Genomic DNA, 23208 nt, shown 5'->3' with positions numbered 1-23208 from the left:
AGGCTGGATTTTAGATTTTGGCCCCTTCTCTGATTGAGTTCGACACCCCTAATAGGAGTACTGGGTAGGAGAGCTCCTGTACTTTACTGCAGAAAGAAAAATCCTCGTTGCATTGTAACTATATATATGCATGTGGGACATCCCAGGATACTGGGACCACATGGAAGTGCTCAACAACACACAGAGTTGGAAGCAAGGGCTCAAGGCTGAAACTTCAGTAGAAAATGAAGCCTCTGTGAAGTGGCTGGAAACAAAGGAAACTGAACTAGATTCTTCTGACTGCAGATGCTCTGAGATCTTTTCTTTCTCTGAATTCCCTTCTCTTTCCTTTGCCATCCTGAGTTGGAAAAAAAGAAAACCTTTTATGCTGCGTAACAGCCCATCATCATATTACAGCAACCATATACTCCACAGGTTCCTAAGGGCTCTAAGAATGTCACTTCACATCTACAAGTAGGCTCCTTTCTCTAGAAAACATGGCAGGCCTATCTCCAGGATAAATAAAAGTGAACAAATTAGCTTTATTAGATTGTCCTAATCTAACCTACCAGTTTTCCAACCCACTCTTGCTCAATAAGGTTCTTCACCCTTTCAAGAGTAAGCCCAGAACAGTGAGGTGCAGTCTGCTCCTTCTTCCTAGGACCAAAAGTGCCTCTTAACCTGAAACATAACCTCAGAATCCCATGTGTCAGATGTCACGGTAAACCAGCCTATTGGAAAGTATTTTAAAGAGCACTACAGTTAAGTGAGTCTGTGGGAGACTGAATATACCCCTAGAAGAAAATAACTTAAAAAACAAAACTGTTATGCAAATGGAGCTGGGATAAAACTGCAGTCATAGCAACACACAATCTCAGGAAGTACTATATATATTAAAATGACTTTAATGAAGGTTAAGATGTGCTCTTGAAAAATGTGTCAGATGACTCCAAGTTCTATTTATGACAATAACACTAATACTAAAAATGCAGGTGAAAGTAGTTCAATCCTAGGATTTCAATAATCAAATTAATAAATACAAGTAGACATTCTACTATTTCATCTGTATCCTACAAGTTAATATATTAAGAGTTGATCAGCCTGGTCGACGTGGCTCAGTGGCTGAATGTTGACCTATGAACCAGGAGGTCCCGGTTCAATTCCCAGTAAGGGCACATGCCCGGGTTACAGGCTCTATCTCCTGGGTGGGGAATGCAGGAGACAGGAGGCAGCTGATTTTGTATCATCACTGATGTTTTTATCTCTTTCTCCCTCTCCCTTCCTCTCTGAAATCAATAAAAAAATAAAATAAAAAATAAAGAGTTGATCAAAACACCCTTCTTTGGAACTTCATAAGGAAAATACAGAAAACACTTTCATAAATGTGATTCATCCAAATACAAATCCTGAGGCATATAGGAGATAAAAGGCAGTTTCTACATTTAGACTACTAAGAACTTTAGTTCTGGCATCATCATTTATCAGTAGTTGTTACAACAACTAGGTGAGTCACTTGAGGTTTTGGAAACCAGATTTCTCACACCAAGGGCTACTACACCAACTTTCCTGGGGGATTTAAGCTTTAAGTAAGATGTAGATGGTCCCTAGCACAATGCCCGACACACAGGATTCAAACTGTGGCTATGATTTCATAAATAATATCTTAAGATTTAGTTAGATTCTCTACTCTTAATTTATGTAACTGTTATTGTCTTAAACCAAACAGGAAAAAAAAAAAAAAAAAAAAAAAGCACTCAATTTAAGAGCATCATTCCTAAAATATTTAAAATTATAGTTATGGGGGAGGCAATGGTAAGATATGTACACATATAATACCTTTAAAAAATGAAAAGTAAATAAATAAAATTATAGTTATCAGAACTACAAATTATAATTACTTTTAGAGTAAAAGAATTAAGTAATTGCTGCAAGTAAACAAAGTCTCTACTTTCTTAAAGAGAATTCTAAGAGCAAAACATCTTATTGGGTAAAAGACCAATCTGATTTAGTAAAAAATTACACATTAAGCAATTCCCCAGAGACAATAAAAATTCCTTGATCTCCACATTAATACTCCCATTTTGTTTGTTTGTTTTACAAGCCAGAAATCCAACCAAGTGCCTTATCTCATCTCTGGAATCACATCTTCAGCTGTACTACAAAACAAACAAACAAACAAAAAAACCCTCACACACAAAAAACTGTCATACCCGGAAGGCCACAACCCTCTTGAGTGAAATAATATCTTCTCATTTGCAAAGATTCTATCTATCCTGCTTAAAAGTGTTCTCTGTATTATATGATCTAGCAATCCCACTCCTACGTATGTATGTACCCAAAAAAATGAAAATACAGGTGCACACAAAAATTCATGCAATATTCCTAATAGCCACGTTGTTCCTCACTGCCCAGAGGGACACGACCAGATATCCCTCACTGATGAATGGAAAACAACATGCGTCATGTTCACACAATTTAGCCGTTAGAACAAATGAAGCACCAACCCTGCTACAAAAAGATGAGCCTGGAAATGTTATTACCCTGAGTGAATTAAGCCAGTCATGAAAAGCCACATCCTGTGTGATTCCATTTACATGAAGCATCCAGAACAGGCAAATTCTTAGAGACAGAAAGTAGATCAGGGGTTGCCAGAGGCTGGGGAAGGAGAGAATGGAGATGACTGTTAATGGGTACACAGTTTCTTCTGGGGGTGATAAAATGTTCAAAATTAGAAAATGTTTATGGTAGCACAACTATGAATATACTAAACACCACTGCATTGTACACTTTTTAAAAAGGGTGAATTTTATAGTACGTAAATGATACTCAATAAAATTGTTATATTTAAAAAATATTCTACAGAAGTGTATGCATATACACATGAGTGTACATACCTATAATAAAATTTAAATTTAGAAACATAGTTTTGTACCTATTTAAATTAATATAAAAATTTTTTAGATTCTAAAATATTATTAGAGTTGTGGGTATCCTGGAATATCATGTAACAAAGTTTGATAATCATTGATACATATTAATGACAAAATTAAATATCCATTACACTAGAAACTTTAAACTCCTAGAACCAGCAAATCAGGAGCAATCTGCTCTCTAGTAAGTTAACTTATATTTCAATTTTTTTTACTTTGTCATTAATGACAAGTAAAATAATCTATCCTTTAATATATAGTGGAGAATGGGAGCTACATCTTTTACCCCCCACTCCACATAATCTCCATAGCATACGGCACTACGCAATGAATGAGTGAAATACTTCTTAGCCAGAGAGTAAATGTTGTCAGCTTTGTGGACCAGACAATTTCTGATGCAACTATCCATCAATGCTCCAGCTATAGCAAGAAGGCAACAGCAAGTAACATGGAAACCACCCACTTCCCTCTCCCCACAGCACTGTCCAACAAAACTTTCTGCCATGAGGGAAGTAGTCTACTATCTACAGAGCACTTGAAATACAGCTACTGCACCTGGCCAGTGTGGCTCCATGGTTGAACATCAACCAAGAGGTCACTGGTTTCCTTCTTGGTCAGGGCACATGCCCAGGTTGTAGGCTTGATTCCCATGGAGGGTTGTGCAAGAGATAGTAGATCAATGTTTCTATGTCATCTCTCTCTCACTGATGCCTCTATTTCTCTATCCCTCTCTCTAAAATCAATAAGAACATTTTTTAAAATGCTACTACTACATAAAAACTAAACTTAAAAATATATATATGTTACTGATTTTTTATTATTTTTATTTAAAAAAAATATATTTTATTGATTTTTTACAGAAGAAGAGAGAGAGAGAGAGAATTAGAAACATCAATGAGAGAGAAACACTGCTCAGCTGCCTCCTGCACACCCCCTACTGGGGATGTGCCTGCAACCAAGGTACATGCCCTTGACTGGAATTGAACCTGGGACCCTGCAGTTTGCAGGCCAACGCTCTATTCACTGAGCCAAACCGGTTAGGGCAAACTAAATTTTTAATTACATAATTTAAATGACTTGAAATATAGCCAGGTGTAGCTTGTAGCCACTGTACTGAACAGCCAGCTTTAGGCTACCAACCAGCCAATATTACCTCTGTTCAAAAGACCTGAGTTAAATTTAAAGCTAAAAATGAACTCATGATTATATGACAGGTCGAAATGGAACAAAAAACATGTCAAATTTCTAATAATTCTCAGATCATATTAGTAAACAGGCTTCTAAGCAAATAGCTCTCAATGCAGGTGGCAGGATACGTGTAGAGCTCCATGTATCTGGATTTTGCCATACTCTGTCTGGTATACACCTGCTGGATTCCCGCTCTGAGGTCGTCCCAGATCTGGTCAAGGCCAATCTGCTTCAGTCCATGAGGATTCTGACTCCTGTTCGATGACATTGTGAGTAATATTCTGAAGTTGTCCAGTACAGCAATCCTTATTCAAAGTACAGCTAATCCTCCATTAGATGAAAATATACAGTATCATTCCAAATTTATTCACAGAGCTCAGAAAGGATGTCCTTTAACTGTAGAGAATGAAATCTCATCACAGGCAAACCTGAAGAAGAAATAAAAAGAATTAATTAATTATTTTTCAATACCCCAGGGAAGTATTGAAATACTCACACACTAACAGAAATAGTCTGTAAGCATTAGCAGGCACTATGGTAATCCAGATATTATTTACCTTTGTATGTGGAAGAACTTCTATTATATTGTACATGTGCATAGAAATATGCCTATTCTTACCAACATTCATATCATGGGGTTGCCAGAAGGAGAAGAGAGGAAACTAGAAATCGAAAACTTACTTGAAAAAAATGACAGAAAACTTCCCCTACCTGGTGAAAGAAACAGACTTCTAAGTCCAGGAAGCACTGAGAGTCCCAAACAATATGAACCCAAAGAGGCCCACATCAAGACATATCATAAGTAAAATAAGGATTAAAGACAAAGTGATAATCTTAAAAGGAACAAGAGAAAAGCGAGGGCGTGCCGAAAGGATAGTCAGCTAATTTCTCAAAAGAAACTATGCAGGCCAGAAGGGAGTGGCAAGAAATATTCAAAGTGATGAATAGCAAGCACCTACAACCAAGATTACTCTGCCCAGCAAAGCTATCATTTAGAATTGAAGGTCAGAAAAAGAGCTTCACAGACAAGAAAAAACTAAAGTTCATCACCACCAAATCAATAGCACATGAAATGTTGAAGGGTATTCTTTAAGAGGAGGAGGAAGGAGAGAAAAAAGACAGAAATATGAACAATAAAATGGCAATATATATCTAGCAACAATTAAATCTAATAATCAAAATAAATGAATAAGGAATCTAGTTAACAAAATAAACTGATTAACAAAATAGAACCAGAGGCATGGAAACATGGAACAGATTGATGAATCTCAGAGGGAAGAGGGAAGGGAGATTAACCAAAGGACTTATGTGTATATATGCATTACCAATGGACATAGACAATAGGGTGGTGAAAGCCTAGGGCAGGCCGAGACCCAGGCAGAGTGGGGCAATGGGGAGGAAGAAGAAGGGACATCTGTAATATTCTCAACAACAAACATTTAAAAAAGAAAAATATGTCATAGAAAAAAGCTGAGTAAAACTTGCATAGGGACAACTAGCACTTTGCCTTTTTTTTTTTTTGTCTTCTAAAAGTAGACAAACTTCAACTATATTTCTTAACCCGTGAAAAAAATAGAGAAACTCAAAGGAAAAAAACAACAAAGGAAACTCCCCCAAAAGAGAAACACAAATAGCATATATACATACACACACACACACACATACACACACACACACACACATATATATAAAATCACTTTCACAAGTTAGTTGAAGGCAATTTGACAAGGCTGAGCAAAATTTACAATGTACTCTGAATTCAGAGATCTGGATTTGAAACTCAGCTCCACACCTGTTAGGTATGTGGTCTTGGGTAACTTAACTTCTCACTTCTCCAAGTTGCCATTTCCTAGTCTGCAAAGTGGGGCAAATCATTTTCCTAGTTTGTGAAGTTTAAGTTAATGAATATAAAACATTTAACAAACGGTAATTGCACTTAATTGTCCCCTAAATGGAAATTCCACTTAAATTCTCCAGCCCAGATTTCTCTGAACTCCAAGTCTGTCTCTATCCAACTGCCTCAGTAACATCTGCTAATGTCTCAAGCCCAACAGGTCTACAATTGAACTCGGGCTCTGGCCCCAGACTCTATGCTCCACAATGTTGCACCTTATTAAGTGGCAACTCCATGTATCCAACAAATCAGAAACCTTCACTTCCCCAAGTATTCCTCATATAGCAGCTGAGTCTAAAACTGCAGATCTGATTATTGTTATCCTGAGACCAACAAGGGGCAGGAGAGGGCAAAGTAGCTGGAAGCAGAGAAATCCTTACTGCAGCACCATCAGATCTTTTCTACTTCTTCACTTACCTCTTACCAAACTCCCCTCATCCCCTCGGTACAGCACAGACTCCTTCCTTTATTGGGCACTCTGGTCTCTCCCCCACTCCGAGGATCTTTTCATTTGCAGCTGTTTCTGCCTGGAAAGTTCTTCTCCCTCTTCATCAAGTTCTTTTCCAGCTACACTTCCAACAAGGTCAGACTCATCAGGGAGCTCCCAGCCAGGTCAGGTTTGCCCACTTCACAGGACTTTCCCTTCTTAACTATTATTCAAGGTCATGATTCTATGTGTCAGTCTCACTTCACTGGTAAGAAGGGTCCCAGGCACAGGTGCCGTTCTCTCCCGTTCACCACAGTAACTTGAGAATCTAGTTCAGAGGCCAATACTAAGCTCAATCAATGGTTTGCATAAATAAATTAAAGAATATGTTTTATTTTTACAGTTGTAAAACCATGTATTTCAAAAGAATTTACAGGTCAATTATTAAATTAGTAAGATGAATGAATAAGATACACAAAAATCAATTGTATTTTTATATAACTCACAACAGTTAGAATATATAATTAAAAATAAATGTCACCTACTGTAATAACAATATAAAGTGCTCAGAGACATCTACCAAAGTATTATATAGAAGGAGAGACATACCATGGTCATGAACAGGGACTAATTAATGTAAAGAGGTCAATTCTCCCAAAATTGATTTAACACATTTACAATTAACATGTATTCTTCTTCATTTGTTAGCTTTGAGAAACTGTGCAAACTAAGTCTAAAATGCACATTTAAGAACAAAGGCTTAAGAAAATCTAAGACATAATAAGGAAAAAGAAAAATAAAAGACACCTTGCCAGATTTCAAGACTATCAAAATGACTATAGTAATTAAGATAGTATAGTATTATCAGTGGCATTGTTAAATTTGCCAGTGGAACAGAGAGCAGAAATAGACTCAGATAAAATAGAAGACCTGACATGTTGTAGCAATAGCATGGAAAGGTAGGGGGGAAGAAAGGAGTTTCAATCTTTTCAGTCTAGGATAACAGGTTTACTCATACAGGGGAGAAAAAAAAAACCAGAATCAACACAACAATATAAAGCAGATTATATCCTGAAATATTAAAAGACAAAAATCTATGGCAGATAGACTCTAAACTGACCCCCAGTGTGATATTCGTGATCTCATGTAATCCCTTAGCTGTAAGGTCCTGTGACTTGCTTCTAAGGGTAGCTGATTAGGTGTCACTTCCAATCGAGCTAGTGTTAGTAGTTTTTCTACTGATTCGCTCCCATCCTGGCTTTCATGAAGTAAACTGCCATATGGAGAAGTCCGTATGGTTATAACTGAGGGTGGTCTTCAGCCAAAAGAACGAAGGCTTTCAGTCCAAGAACCCACAAGGAACTGAATCTTGCCAATAACCACAGAGCTGGGAAGCAGATGCTTCTCTAGGTGAGTGTCAGATGAAATCTTAGTGCCAGCCAGCAACCTGATGGCAGCCTTATGAAAGACTGTGCACAGGACCCAGTTAACACGTGGATTCATACCCATAGGAACTCTGAGATAATCAATGTGTGTTGTTTTAAGCCATTAAGTTTGTGGTGACTTTGTTATACAGCAATAGACATCCGATAAAAGTATTAAAAGGCTTAGAGGAAAATAAGAAAGGATAGTTTTAGTGCCAAGATTGGAAAAGATTTTTGAATAAGATAAAACACTAAAAGTAACAAAAGAAAACACTGACATATTTGCTTACATTCAAATTAAGGATACCTGAGTAGCAAAATAGATTACACAAACTGTAGCACAAAGATCATGAAAATAGAATGTTTTTAAAGGATTTGGAAATAATGAAAATTCCAGCGCCACTGAGCACCTGAACTTGTCCCAAATCCCCCTTTAGAATCTCTACAAAATCCTACCTTGTTTCTTCTACATTTTTTCCTTTCACATACCAAATTTTAGACTATAAATTTATTTCTTGGTTTCAATTATTAATGTTTTATGTTATCCTGATAATCACAAATGTATACATATTTTAACACAGTGTTTAAGCAGACTTATGAAAGTTACAGAAATTTACTGACCAATGTTACTTACTTGGCAGATATTTAGTAGGGAGGGAACTGTAAGTGCCAGGCACTGTGGTGGGCCCTGGACATGTACAATCCTATATAATAAAAGCCTAATATGCTGACTGGTTGTCCATTCAATCAAAGGGTAATATGCTAATGATATGCTAAGCCTTAATGATATGCTAAGCCTCCCAACAGCTCACTATGACGTGCACTGACCAAGACACTCCAACTGGTAGATTAGCTTGCTGCTGGGGTCCAGCCGATGGGGACTGAGTGATACTAGCTGGACATAGCCTGGAGCCCCTCTCATGGTCTCTCCCCGGCTGGCCAACCTCTCACGTTCCTCCCAGGCCCCAATAGGATATTGGTGGGTCCTTCAGCCTGGCCTGTACCTTCTTGAAATCTGGGACCCCTCTGGGGATGTCAGAGAGCCAGTTTTGGCCCAAGCCCACAGGCCAGACTGAGGTATTCCATGGGCCTCTAGTACTTTAATATTTAAGAAAACTAATTTTTTTTAAAGCCTGACATGTTTTAAAAACAAAGAACGCTGCAAATATCTGACTGTAAACTGATTGGAGTAATACAATAAAATATAATATAGGTGTGCCCCCAAAAGACTAGCTTATCAGTCAATGTTGATTTTCAGAAATACACTTTACAAACTATAAATTTTTAAAAATATATATATTTTATTGATTTTTTACAGAGAGGAAGGGAGAGATATAGAGAGCTAGAAACTTCGATGAGAGAGAAACATCGACCAGCTGCCTCTTGCACACCCCCTACTGGGGATGTGCCTGCAACTCGGGTACATGCCCTTGACAGGAATCAAACCTGGGACCTTTCAGTCCACAGACCGACGCTCTACCACTGAGCCAAACCGGTTTCGGCACAAACTATAAATTCTTAATTTCATAACTGGGACACCACAAAACCGTCAAGAATCTTATGCAGACTTCATGAAAAGTTAAAGAGGTTCTTTCTAATGTTTTTTTTTTTTTTTTTTAAGAAAAGGGTAAAAATATTTTCTTAAGAAATCACATCTCATAGCCAAAAGATTTAGGTGGGCCAAAAAGCCAATAGATGTTAAAAACAAAAACTAAACAAAATATATATACCCAGGTAATTAGGCAGTTTCCAAAAGTATATAGATCTTGGCATTCCAGGGTGCATGTACTGTGTGGTCACAGGCACCCAATAAGGAACACTGAAGTTTTCTGACACAGAATTTGCATTATTGTAAGCACAGGAAACTGAAGTACAAAATGCAACTAACCAAGTACAGGAACCAGGGGTAGATCCAGCAGTACCTTTTTACACCAGCCACTGGCCATTAAGCCTGAATAAATTATCTCACATGCATGCACACACACGCACACACAATTACACTTCACCTTCACCTCTCCCTAAGTAAGTAAGATAATGGACCAGCATACAAAAGTCAAAGAACTAAGCAGGTCTAATGGAGAAGAAAAGCTGTGTGTTTAAAAACTTGTCTCTAGGAAAAATCTTATTGTTTCAAAGGGTCATGAAAGGCAACATAATCAATATTAAACTGCTTTCAAACAATTCAAACTGTGCGATAATCAGTCTGTTTCTCAAAATTAACAGTATAAACTTCATTCATCGAGTAGATATTAGGCCTAGTAATAATTAATGTCGTTTTCTAATATTTTTAAATCAAATTTAAACAATACAAAATTTAATCAACAATATAGTTGCCGTTGTTTTCTACTACTTGTGCCCAACGCTCAGGAAGCATTTTAATCCCTCTGTTGTAAAATTCTTGTGATTTTGATGCAAAAAATTCGGTCAATGCATTTTTGAGGCATTCTTTATTATTAAATTTTTTTCCAAGAAGAAAGTTTTGCAAAGAACGAAACAAATGGTAATCGGAAGGGGCAATATCAGGAGAATATGCAGGTTGAGGGAGAACTTCCCATTCCAACTGGCGCAGTTTTTCAGCAGTGATTCTTGCAGTATGCGGTCGTGCGTTATCGTGGTGAAGAATTATGCCCTTCCGATTAATCAGCGCGGGTTCTTTTTCTCTTAAAGCTTGGGCTAACCTTTCCAATTGGGCACTATACACTGCACTTGTAATGATTTGGTTAGATGGTAAAAGTTCATAATGAAGAATTCCTTTAAAATTCCACCAAACACACAACATCACTTTTTTCACATGCAAGTCAGGTTTTGACGTGGGCTGCGGAGCCTCATTTTTGTCCAACCATTGAGGCTGCCTTTTCAAATTAACATACAGCACCCATTCTTCATCTCCGCTAACAATTTGCTCTAAAAACGGCAAACGGTTTTGACGAGAGAGGAGCGAACTGCAAATTGTGACTCTTTGATTACGGTTGTTGTCGGTCAACTCATGAGGAACCCATTTTCCAAACTTTTGGACTTTGCCAAGTGCATGCAATTGATTGGAAATTGTTTTCTGTGAACAATTTAAAGTTGTCGTAAGCTCTTGTTGGGTAATTTGAGGATTTTGCACCAAAAGAGCTTGAAGAGCTTCTTGATCAAAATTGGACACACGGCCTCGACCACTCTTGTCATCTAACGAAAAATTTCCCTCACGAAATTTCTCAAACCAATGCTGGCATTTTCTGGCGCTAACTGCATCTTGACCAAGAGCACTACAGATGTTTTTTGCAGCCTCACTTGCTTTTCTTCCTAATTGGAACTCGTAAAGCATGCAGTGCCGAATATGTTCTTCATCCGCCATCTTCTTAGCCCTAGTTTTGCAACAAAAACCAAACCAAACACAAACTTTTTCAAGCAAAACTTGTTAATTGCACTTCACACGTTCTGTAGATACCACGTGTTTGAAGGTTATGTCAATATAAGTCAACGCCAAGCAAGATTTTAAACAAATGTTTAAAAACGACATTAATTATTACTAGACCTGATATATGAACTACTAAGAATTCTGAAAAATATATCCTTTCTGATATCAGTAATTTAAAGTTTCATTAGCAATGAAATGACTGTTTTAAAAGAGCATTGTTAATCTTGTACTAAACATTAACTGGACATAATCTAAATAGAACATAAAGGGAGTTTGGAAAATGCTAGCTTTAATAAAGTTAAATACTTTATTTTGTTTGCTATAAGACTTGAGAGGACTTAATCAGTGAACATATTTTATAAATTTCTGTCAGAAAACCATTATAAAGCATCTCCCTCTTAAATTGACTTGACTGTAGAGTATTTTTCTTAAACATATCTCAGGACTGGTTTTTTAAGAAAACCCTGTTTCCAAGAAAAAACATATTAAAGAAAAAAGATAAATCTGTATTGATCCCTAACTCTTGCGATCAACCACACACTGTTCTGCAACTTTTGTCACTTTATAACTAGATAATTCTCACTTCACTTAATGAAATACACCTTACTATTTTAGTGAGCTATGTAATCCTATTGTTCATCAAAGAGCTAAAGAGCTTCTGGGGGTCTACTTTTTAACAGCTGGAAGTCACACTGCAACAAGTAGCCATAGAAGCATTTCTTTCTTGCTGACTTGAATGGGATGAGGAACACTTAAAGCTAAGATAGAAAGGACTACGGGACCATCTCCTAGGACAGAAGAGGGTCGGCAACTAAGTAATTGCGGATTTTAAAAAGAAAATCAAAGACAATTTTTTCATGGAACTAAATAACTTTATTCTGTAATGTATTGCCCATTTTGATCAATGACCTTTTGCCATCTTTCAGGCAGCATCATAATCCCACGTTCAAAAAACTTCTGGTTTTTATTAGCAAAAAACTGAATCAGGTACGATTTGACATCATCATCATTATTGAAATTTTTACCATTCAAGGAGTTTTGTAAAGATCGAAACAAAAAGTAATCAGATGGTGCAAGGTCAGGACTATATGGTGGATGTGGCAAAACATCCCAACCAAGCTCCATTAATTTTTGCCGAGTGACCAAAGATGTGTGTGGCCTTGCATTGTCATGATGGAATACAACACCTTTTCGATTTGTCAATTCAGGCCGCTTTTCTTCAACTGCATTGTTTAATTTCGTTAGTTGTTCAATGTAGACATCAGAATTGATCGTTCGGTTGGGTGGTAAGAGTTCAAAGTAGACAATTCCTTTGTAATCCCACCAAACTGATAACAAAACCTTCTTTTGATGAATATAGCTTTTGATGTTGTTTGAGTTGGTTCACCTGGCCTGCTCCACGATCTTTTCCGCTTGATATTGTTGTAAACAACCCATTTTTCATCGCCAGTTATCAGTCGTTTTAAAAATGGATCATTTTCATTACGTTTCTTTAGCAAATCGCAGCTGCTAATGCGTTGCGTTAACTGTGATTCTTTCAGTTCGTGAGGAATCCATGTATCGAGTTTTTGAACATAGCCAAGTTGTTTTAAGTGATTTTCAATGCATGTATGTGATACATGAAGCTTCTCTGCAATCTCACGTGTTGTACTGTGACAGTCCGAATTGATTATTGCTTTGATTAGGGCGTCATCAACTTCAACTGGACGACCAGAGCGTTTTTCATCTTTGAGTGAAAAATCACCAGAACAAAATTTGGCAACCAATTTTGACACTGCCGTTCTTTTAAGGCTTCGTCACCATAAACAGCACATAACTTTTTATGAGCTTGCGATGCGTTTTTCCCTTTGCGGAAATAAAAAAGCAAAATATGACGAAAATGTTCCTTTTGATTTTCCATTTTTCAACAAACGCCAAACGAAAACTACAAATCAAAAAACTTTTTTTACTGATTAACAGCTGAATAGCCAACTATCAAATAACAAAATGTGTTTTACATTTGTACTACGTCTGCAAACCTAAAAATTCAACTGAAGCCGTGAAACCCGCAATTACTAAGTTGCCGACCCAATAGATTGGTAGGAGGTGGTCTACCTCTGCACATGTGATTGTGTGGTGTTTGGAACCATCCAGGAAGCTGGGCTGTGCGAGTTCATCTCTGACAGGCACTATTTGAATCTGGAACCAGAGTGAATCAGAGAAATTATAGAAAGATGGGCCCAAAATGAGTCCCAAGGAACACTTAGAAACTGGCTTGATGAGGGAACCCATAAAGTCTGTATTTGCAAAATTAAAGCCCAAAACAGCGAGAATCTTCTCCGCACCTATCCTGGAGACTTGGGGAAGAAAAGGCCGTAGTTGGATGGACCTAACAATGGTCACTGCCATTACTTTTTGTATGATCTTAGGTAAATTGCTTAATTCCTCTGGGAGTCAGGATTACATAAATCAGAATAGGATTTCATAAATGCTAGGTATTACTTTCATCATCATGACGATTTCTGAAATGTAGCTTCTGGCTTTCGTTTCATGTTAAGTCACTGATGACCTCAGTAAGGACAGTTTCACTGTGGTTTTAAGGGTAGAAATAAAACTGGAATCGGCTGGAAGGGACCAAAATGCTTAAAAACTTATCTTTAAGAGTGTTGGCCATGAAGAAGTGAAGAAAGTTAGAGGGGGGATCTCTGTCTCAAGAAAGAGCAAGGAATAAAGGAGAGGTGGATGTGGTTAGAAGTGTGATTGTTGTCTCTGGAAGTGGTGCAGGCTAGGTCGTCAGAGACAGAATGGAGTTCAAGGAGCAGCAAGAGGTCAAGGCCCTGGGAGGACTGTCCACGCTGAAGCCAAGTCCACGCAGATAATGGGTATTGAAAGTGGAGATGAAGACTGAGCTGGGTGTCAGTGTCCACTTAATTTCTGAAATACAGTGGTGAGCAGACCGCCGGGAGGGAAATGAGCAGAGCCTCCAACGAGCCTGTCCATGGCTGCAAACATCAGAGTGCACAGGCCCACCTTCAGCCAGGAGGCTTGTGGGATATGGGAGAATATGAAGAGCCACACCTTGGCTTTAAGGAGTCTTTGAGGAAGAGCCTGGAGGTTGAAAGAAGAGGACTTGAGAAAGCTCCCTGAAGAACTAAGGTGGGGAAAGGGGTGGGGTAGGAGTTTTGATCAGAGGATGACAAGCAACTATATGGTGCTGGTTTAGAAAATAGATGACCATGGGATGAGACAAGGGGATTTAAGCCTCTAATGCCAGGAGGAGGATGGACTTGGCTTTACAAGACTGGGCCGGGGATCCTTGGATAGGACTATGGGCCAAAGCATTTCTCACCACACGCCTAACCAAGTAAACTCTGTGTATCCTCCTCATGTATTATTCCCCTGACACAAAACAGACAGGAATATAAATTCCTAAGACTTTAATGAACTAACTGCATTTCTACTGCAGGGGAGAACACATAAATTTAAGTAATAAGAGAATTGTAACCCCTTACCAATTTCACTTTAAATACTCAAAAAATCCACATACCATTTTTGCCTATTAACGCAGTCCTGATATTTATTCCCATTTCTATAAATTAAGACCAAACACACCAAGCAAATGCTGTTGCAGAAGCCAATTCTGAGGAGCGTTAAGACCATTCAAATCAGAATTGTAACAGGAATGCAAGAAACAAGGTTTCTCAAAAAACACTATAGCTGCTTGAGTTAGGTTGATTGCCCAGGTTAATTTCTAAAACACAAATAGCTATTCATTTTATTAAATGAATAGAATCCATAACCACTTTATATACTCCCCACGCCCATGTCCACCCCTAGGCAGTATCCATCAAATAAAACTGCTTGCTTCATGTCAGTTTACTAACTCTGTAAGGAACGGGTAGAATATTTACTGGAGGTTAGAATGCTAGACTCTGTGACAATAGAGGCTTTAATACTTTGTCTCACTGAACACTTACTGGTACAATAACCATATTATCTGTATGGTATTATCTACTTCTTACAAATGAGGAAACTCTGGCTCAGAGATATTAAATCATGTGTCCAACGACACTCTACTAATACCTGGTAGGGATTCAGACCCAGACCCAAGTATTTGGGTTCTAAAGCTTTGTTCTTTCCATCAACCATTCCCCATCACAAGCTGTTTCCACAGAAGGTGAAGCTGTGCTACCTTAAAAGGAGCTAGCTACCAAGACTTCCTCTTGAATTTGCAATTACAACAAAGACATTCGAAAGATTCAGGACATAACTATTTAATGACAAGTCCAAATGACTGCAAATCAACAGGTCAACGGAGAGCCAGCAAATTCATGAACTGGAAGTTTATTTATACTTACATTCCCAAACTACAATACTTAAAGCTTTCTACTTTATTTGAATATTCATTAATTAGTATTTGAATAATACTTTTTATATTTCACTTAAAAATATTTTTTATTGATTTCAGAGAAGGGAGAGGAGACAGAAATACCAATGATTAGAAAGAATCATTGATTGGCTTCCTCCTGTACACCCTCCCAGTGGGGATCGAGCCCACAACCTGGAATCGAGCCCTGACTAGGAATCAAACCGTGATTCCTGACTCATAGATCAACACTCAACCACTGAGCCACACTAGTTGGGCAAATTTCATTCTTTTAATAAGAAGGAATCTAAACTTAAGAAACTGTATTATGGAGCCCACGTGGTTGTGCTTCAATAATGAGGGTTCGTTCTATTGCACATCTACCAGGAGGTCATCTACCTTTGATAAGCCTATGGCACTTCATTATGAAAATTCAAGGCTTGTAGAAATTATACTTACTTGTAAAATTTAAATATATCATTCCATCCCTATACAAGAGATTATAATGGAGTTCAAACAATTACAGATGGCAAGTATAAAAAATTCCAATTAATATCTTAACAGATGGCTTTCCAGAGATAAGAGCTGAGTTTGTCTCTACTTAAAATCATTCAAAATCTTTAAATCATGTCCATAAAGTAAGAGGAGCAACAGAAACACTGATTAAATTGAAAATGGATTCTACTATTTCTCAAACAACCAAGTCAGATTCCAAAGACCTGAATGTATCAGAATTCTTCAAATTGCTTTGTTTATATCTTTTCTCAAAGTTAATAATTAAACATTTGGGGTATTAAAAGACCACCTTCAGTTAACATAAATTTATCACTTGACCCATCAATTCCATTATGACTTATCTACCCTTCCAAACAAAATATATGTCCACCCAAAGACCTGTATGTGCACAGCACCATATTTATAATACAATAGCCCAAAGTGGAACCCAAATGTCCATTAGTGGGTGAATAGATTAGCAAAATGTCACAAAGTCCTACAAAAGAATACTATTTGGCCCTGGCTGGTTTTGCTCAGCTTGCGAACTAAAGGGTCCCAAGTTCAATTCCAATCAGGAGCACATGCCCAGTGGGGGTTGTGCAGGAGGCAGCCGATCAATGATTCTCTCTCTTCATTGATGTTTCTATCTCTTTCTCTCTGAAATCAATAAAAATAATAAAAAAAAAATACTATTTGACAATGAAAAATGAAGTACTGCCCTGGCTGGTGGGGCTCAGTTGTTTGGTTGCAGGTTTGATCCCCGGTCGGGCCAGGGCCACGTATAGAAGGCAACCAATGTTCTCTCTCACATGGATCTCTCACAGAAGATCCTTGTGCCTGTTTGTATTCACTTTCCATTTCTATTCCAGCCTAGCACTAATATACTTCCTGTCTCTGTAGTCTGCCTGCTCTGTGGACTTCATATAATAAATGGAATCATGTAATATGTGATCTTTGCATCTGGCTATCACTAGTGTAATGCTTTAGAGGGCCTATGCTGTAACATGTGTCAGTACTTCATGCTTATTGATTCTTAGAGGGGTATATGCCCTTGACCTGAATCGAACCCGGGACCCTTGAGTCCGCAGGCCGATGCTCTATCCATTGAGCCAAACCGGTTTCGGCCTGTTAACTCATTTTAAATAACAACTTCTTAGAGTTGTTGTAAAGATTAAAATAAGATATTACAAGTAAAAAGGCCTGGTTCTATGCCTGGTACATAACAGGAATTCTCCAAATGATAGCTCTCTTTATTCCTCTAACAAAAAATGGGGTAGTAGGAGATAATACTTAAAGACCCATCCAATTCACCTAATTTTAGTCAGAAAATGATTAAAATCCATTAAAGCAAAGAAAATTTTCATATGCTGAACATTCTTCACATAACATTTGCAAAATATTCCTTAAAAATAAAAGTGGAGCAAACCTATACAACTCCTATAAGACAACACAAAAGAAAACCTAGATGACCTCAAGGATGGCAAGGGCTTTTTATTTATTTTTTTTAAATTATATTTTATTGATTTTTTACAGAGAGGAAGGGAGAGAGATAGAGAGCTAGAAACGTCAATGAGAGAGAAACATTGACCAGCTGCCTCTTGCATACCCCCTACCGGGGATGTGCCCACAACCAACGTGCATGCCCTTGACCGGAATCGAACCTGGGACCTTTCAGTCCGCAGACCGAAGCTCTACCACTGAGCCAAACCGGTTTTGGCTGGCGAGGGCTTTTTAGATAAAACATGCAGGGTCCATGAAAGAAATCATTGATAAAATGGACTTCGTTATAATTATAGAAACTTGTTCTATGAAAGACAATGTGAAGAAAATAATAAGACAAGCAGAGTTGGAGAAAATATTTACAAAAGACACATTTGATAAAGGGCTATTAGCCAAAATATATAAAGAACTCTTAAAACTCTGTAAGAAAACCACTCATTAAAAAAAAAGGGGGGGGCGCAAAAGGGCATAGAGGGGATAAATGATGACAAGGGAAAAAAAAAAAAAAAAAATATATATATATATATATATATATATTTTTTTTTTTTTTTTTTTAAATGGCCGCCCTGGCCTGTGTGGTTCACCACACTCAGGGGTCCTCAAACTTTTTAAAGTGGGGGCCAGATCACGGTCCCTCAGAGAGCTGGAGGGCCGGACTATATGAACTACTAATTCCTACTGTAACACCTCGGCTGCGCTCACTGCTCAAAAAACCTGGCGGGCCGGATCAGACTCCTCTGCGGGCCACATGCGGCCCGCGGGCCGCAGTTTGAAGACGCCTGATAGAGCATCAAAGGGTCTAGGGTTCGATTCCCATCAAGGAAATCCCCAAGGTTCCATCCCCAAGCCAGGCAGGGCGAGTGTAGGAGGCAACTAATTGATGTCTCTCTCACACATCCATGTTTCTCTCTCTTTCCCCCTCTACCTTCCACTCTCTCTAAAATGGAGGGGGGGGAGGGGCGGCGGGAAATCCCCAGGTAAGAATTAACAACAATAAAATGGGCCAAAGACTTTACCAAAGAGACATTGATGGCAAATATAAGCACTCTGACAATACCAAATGCTGGTGAAGATGTAGAGCAATAATACCAGGTGTACCGGCTAATAATGTGGATTTTGTGATCAAAGAAAACATGGTAATTTTAAGAAAGATCAAAAGTGCTTTATTCAGCCCTAGCTGGTTTGTCTCTGGGTATAGAGCTTTGGCCTGTGGACTGAAGGGTCTTGGGTTCGATTCTGATCAAGGGCACATGCTTAGGTTGTGGGCTCGATCCCCATTAGGGGGCTTGTAGGAGGCAGCCAATCAATTATTCTCATCATGGATGTTTCTCTTCTCTTCTTTTCCCTCTGAAATCAATTAAAAAAAAATATATATATGTATATTTAAAAGTGCTTTATTCAAAGTAATGTCTATCGCTAGCTACACATTTCCCCCATCTTTCAGGTAATTTGTGGATACCATCCTCACAGAACTTTTCTTGTTTTGAGGCAAACCATTCAGAGACCCAATTTTCCACTTCTTTGTACATTTTGAAGTGCTGCTCAGAAAGTGTGTGCGCCATCAATCGGAATAAGTGGTAATTTAAAGGAGCAAGGTCAGGTGAATACCACGGATGGGTTAATACTTTCCAGGCAAGATCTTTTAACATGTCTTTAACTGGTTTTGAAGTGTGTGATGGTGCGTTATCATGAAGCAAAATTACTTTGCCGTGTCTTCTGGAACATTCTGGTCATTTCACAATCAAAGCCTGGTTCAAACTGATTATTTGTTGTCAGTATCGATCAGTATTAATGATTTCATCTGGTTTTAGCAGTTCATAATGTACACACCCTTCCTAATCCCACCAAACGCAGAGCATTGTCTTCTTTCCGAAGCGATTTGTTCTTGCAGTCAATGCTGATGGCTGGCCTGGATCAACCCATGAATTAATGTGTTTTGGGGATTCCCAAAATTAATCCACTTTTCATTGCCAGTCACTATTTGATGCAAAAAAGACTTTCTTTTGTGCCCTGGAAGCAACATTTTACTAATGACTTTTCGGTTTTCCATTTGTCTTTCGTTCAGTTGATTCTTCCTTTAAAACCTTTCCCATTGCTTGTAAACAATTGAAAATTGTTTGCTGAGTAACGTTTAATCTTTTTGTAAGTTGTTTTTGAGTTTGACACGAATCTTCATCCAATAATGCTTGTAATTGTTGGTCATCAAACTTTTTTGGTTGACCTGGACGTTGTCTTTCACATTGAAATAATTATTTTTAGCGTTTAAACCAGCATTCACAAGTATCTTGAGATGGAGCATGTTCACCATAAGCTTCCCAAAGTATTCAGCAGCACTTTTCTTCAAAATAAAATAATGGGAATTAAAATTTCCTGCAAATGCTTTTTTGGTATGAAATTTGACATTTTTAAGCATAAAAATATCTCTGATGTTAACACCTTCAGAAATTTTGACATATGAAGTTTTGAAGCTTGCTGTCAATACAACAAAATAGCATATATATCAACATATATGTAACTCCATCTACTGAAAAAAATCTGCATTAGTAACTGTACACCTGGTACGGTAACTCTCTCTCATTCATTGCCGGTGGGAATGCAAAATGGTACAGCCACTTTAGAAGGCAGTTTGGCAGCTTCTTACAAAACTAAACATACTCTTACCATATGACCCTGCAATCATTTTTTTAAAAACTCAATTTTAATTTTCGTTAAACATTTTCTGTAAGAAATGTTATTTTATTATCATTCACACAATTCAGCAATTACACTCCTTGGAATTTACCCAAATGAACTGAAAATTTATGCCCACACAAAAATGTGCACATTGCGTTTACAGCAGCTCTATTCATAACTGCTAACACTTAGAAGAAACCAAGATGTCCCTCAGTAGGTGAGTGGATAAACTGTGGTACACCCAGAACCACAGAATATCACTCAGCGTTAAAAATAAATGAACCTTCCATAGAGGAAACTTAAAGGCATATTACTAAGTCAAAGAAATCAATCTAAAAAGGCTATGTACTATATGATGCCAACTGTATGACATTCTGGAAAGGTCAAAACTATGGAGACAGTAAAAAAATCAATGGTTGCCAGGGGTTTAGGGGAGGGACAGTAAATATAGAGCACAGAGAATTTTCAGGGCAATGAAACTATATTCTGTAAGATATCATAATGATACCATAAATAAAAATAATTGGAAGTAGAGGCTTATTTTCTGATTTTTATATTTTGCACATCATCCTATCTAATAATCCTATCTAATAGAGTAATATGCAAATTAACCATCACTCCACGACAAAATGGTGGCGTCCATAGACATAAGATAGCAGCGCCCAGTCCTCTCAGGCCCACCAGAGACCCCCAGATCCCAGGGAGCGCAGCCCAGGCTGTAGGCCTGGGAGGTGGCTGCGTGATCTGTTATTAGCTTTAGCCAGGCCGTGCATCCCTGGTGCCATCTGCTCCCAGCTGTGGCCCTGACCATCCTCCTGGGAGGCTCCCACGCCCCCACCATGCCCCACTCCAGCAATCCGCTTCCAGACCCAGCCTGGGCCATGAGCCTTCCCATGAGCCTTCGAGGCAGCTGCCCTCTCTCCCCCCCACCCCCTCCTCCAAGAGATCTGCTTCCAGACCTCCGTGGGCCTGTGAGGCGGCCATGCCCTCAGGCGCAATCCACTCCCAGCAGTGACCCAGGTCGTAGGCCTGTCTGCTGGGAGGCACCTGCACCTCCTGCACCTCACAGCGCTATCTGCTCCCAGCCGTGACCTGGGCCTAAGGCCTGTTGGCCTGAGTGCTCCAAGAGGGAAGCAGGTCCTAGTCAACAGGGGGATAAGATAGTTACATTAGCCAAAACCAGTTTGGCTCAGTGGATAGAGCCTTGGCCTGCGGACTGAAAGGTCCCAGGTTCGATTCCGGTCAAGGCATGTATCTTGGTTGTGGGCACAACCCAGGGGGTATGCAAGAGGCAACTGATTGATGATTCTCTCTCATCGATGCTTCTAACACACTCTCTCTCTCCTCTCTGTAAAAAAATCAATAAAATATATTTTTAAAAAGATATTTACATTATGTATTAAATTTAATAAAAATATAATTCAAACAAGCCACAAAAACAGTAAAATGTATGGCTTTAAATTAGAAACAATGCTAGGACCCACCATTCTGGGGTAGGATAAGAGCAAATACATTTAAAACTTCACAGTTTAATTCTCTCCATGTGTCTCTCACTTTCTAAAATCCAGAAGAGCTCTGAAATTAGTACTTACACTAAATAAATACAGCTGCCTTCCACTGGAGATCAATCTTTGTCCTAATTATATAATACAGAAACATGCTGTTCTCATTCCCCTAAATACATGTATATTTATAGTTAGGAGAAATTTCAGATGTCATTAAGTATAGAATTTTCTTCTATTAACATCTTAGAATTAGGAAACTATTTTCATTATCTTAGATTTGATACTTGAACAATTAATAGTAAGGGGTCATTTAAAAAATCCTAAAATCCACATACAAGCACTCAAAGCCTTAAATATTGTTTAATTTGTAACATATATACACACACACATACACACTAGTATATATTATTTCAAAGAGGAAGGGAGGGGAGAGCCACAGAAACATCAATGATGAGAGAGAATCATTAATCAGCTGCCTCCTTGCAGGCCCTACACAGGGGACTGAGCCACAACCTGGGCATATACTCCGATTGGGAATGCAACTGTGATCTCATGGTTTATAGGATGACACTCAAGCACTGAGCCATGCCAGCTAAGCCATAACTGATTTTTAGTTTAGTCAGCATATAAATTCTTTGTTTTAATTACCATATGACTTTCAAGTAGGGTATCAAGCATCACTAATATATATTGCTTTAAAAACTCAAAAACTTGGCCTGGCTGGTTTGGCTCAGTGGATAGAGCGTCGGCCTGTGAACTGAAGGGTCCTGGGTTGATTCCAGGTCAAGGGCACATGCCTGGGTTGAGGAATCAGTCCCCAGTAGGGGGAGTGCAGGAGGCAGCCAATCAATGATTCTCTCATCATTGATGTTTCTATCTCTCTACTCCTCTCCCTTCCTCTCTGAAATCAATAAAAATATATTAAAAAAATAAAATAGAAAACCTCAAAAACTTGCAGATGACTATGGACACTTAATATTTAACAGGTGCTACAGATGGTTTATCTACATAAACTATAATACTTTTAACTGCTAAGGACCAAATTTCAAGTCTCAGTTTCAGCACAATTTTATGAACACATTTTTTCTTTTTTCTTTTTTTTAAATATATTTTATTGATTTTAGTGAGGAAGGGAGAGGGAGAAACATCAATTATGAGAGAGAATCATTGATTGGCTGCTTCCCGCACGCCCCCTACTGGGATTGGAGCCTGCAACCCAGGCATGTGTCATTGGCCAGAATCGAACCCGGGACCCTTCAGTCAGCAGGCTGATGCTCTATCCACTGAGCCAAACCAGCCAGGGCTGAACACATTTTTCAATGATCTAGCTTGCATATATTTTATAACAAAGCATTTTCATTCATGTTAAAACAAGGAAAAGTGGTAATTGATTTGATCCTGATTATCTATACTATGAATGTTTTTCAAATTGAGAACTGCAATCC

General features: G+C 38.4%; 1 protein-coding gene across 4 annotated transcripts in view; it reads right to left on the bottom strand.

The window, feature by feature from the left end:
• CUL1 (cullin 1) overlaps positions 1-23208 on the bottom strand; it is a 95529-nt gene that overhangs the window by 60004 nt on the left and 12317 nt on the right. For all 4 annotated transcript variants that reach the window (XR_006740883.1, XM_045577845.1, XM_036429150.2 and 1 more), the window contains exon 2: positions 4226-4525. Coding sequence is in view for 3 of the 4 variants with exons in the window: in XM_045577845.1 (XP_045433801.1) it covers positions 4226-4365 (140 nt within the window). In the remaining variant the exon portion in view is untranslated. The remainder of the gene's footprint in view (positions 1-4225; positions 4526-23208) is intronic.

This window comes from Pipistrellus kuhlii, unplaced genomic scaffold, assembly GCF_014108245.1.
Source record: "Pipistrellus kuhlii isolate mPipKuh1 unplaced genomic scaffold, mPipKuh1.p scaffold_m20_p_10, whole genome shotgun sequence".
Classification (NCBI taxonomy): domain Eukaryota; kingdom Metazoa; phylum Chordata; class Mammalia; order Chiroptera; family Vespertilionidae; genus Pipistrellus; species Pipistrellus kuhlii.
Note: the sequence above shows the minus strand (reverse complement) of the source record. Positions and strands in the feature narration are given on the sequence as shown.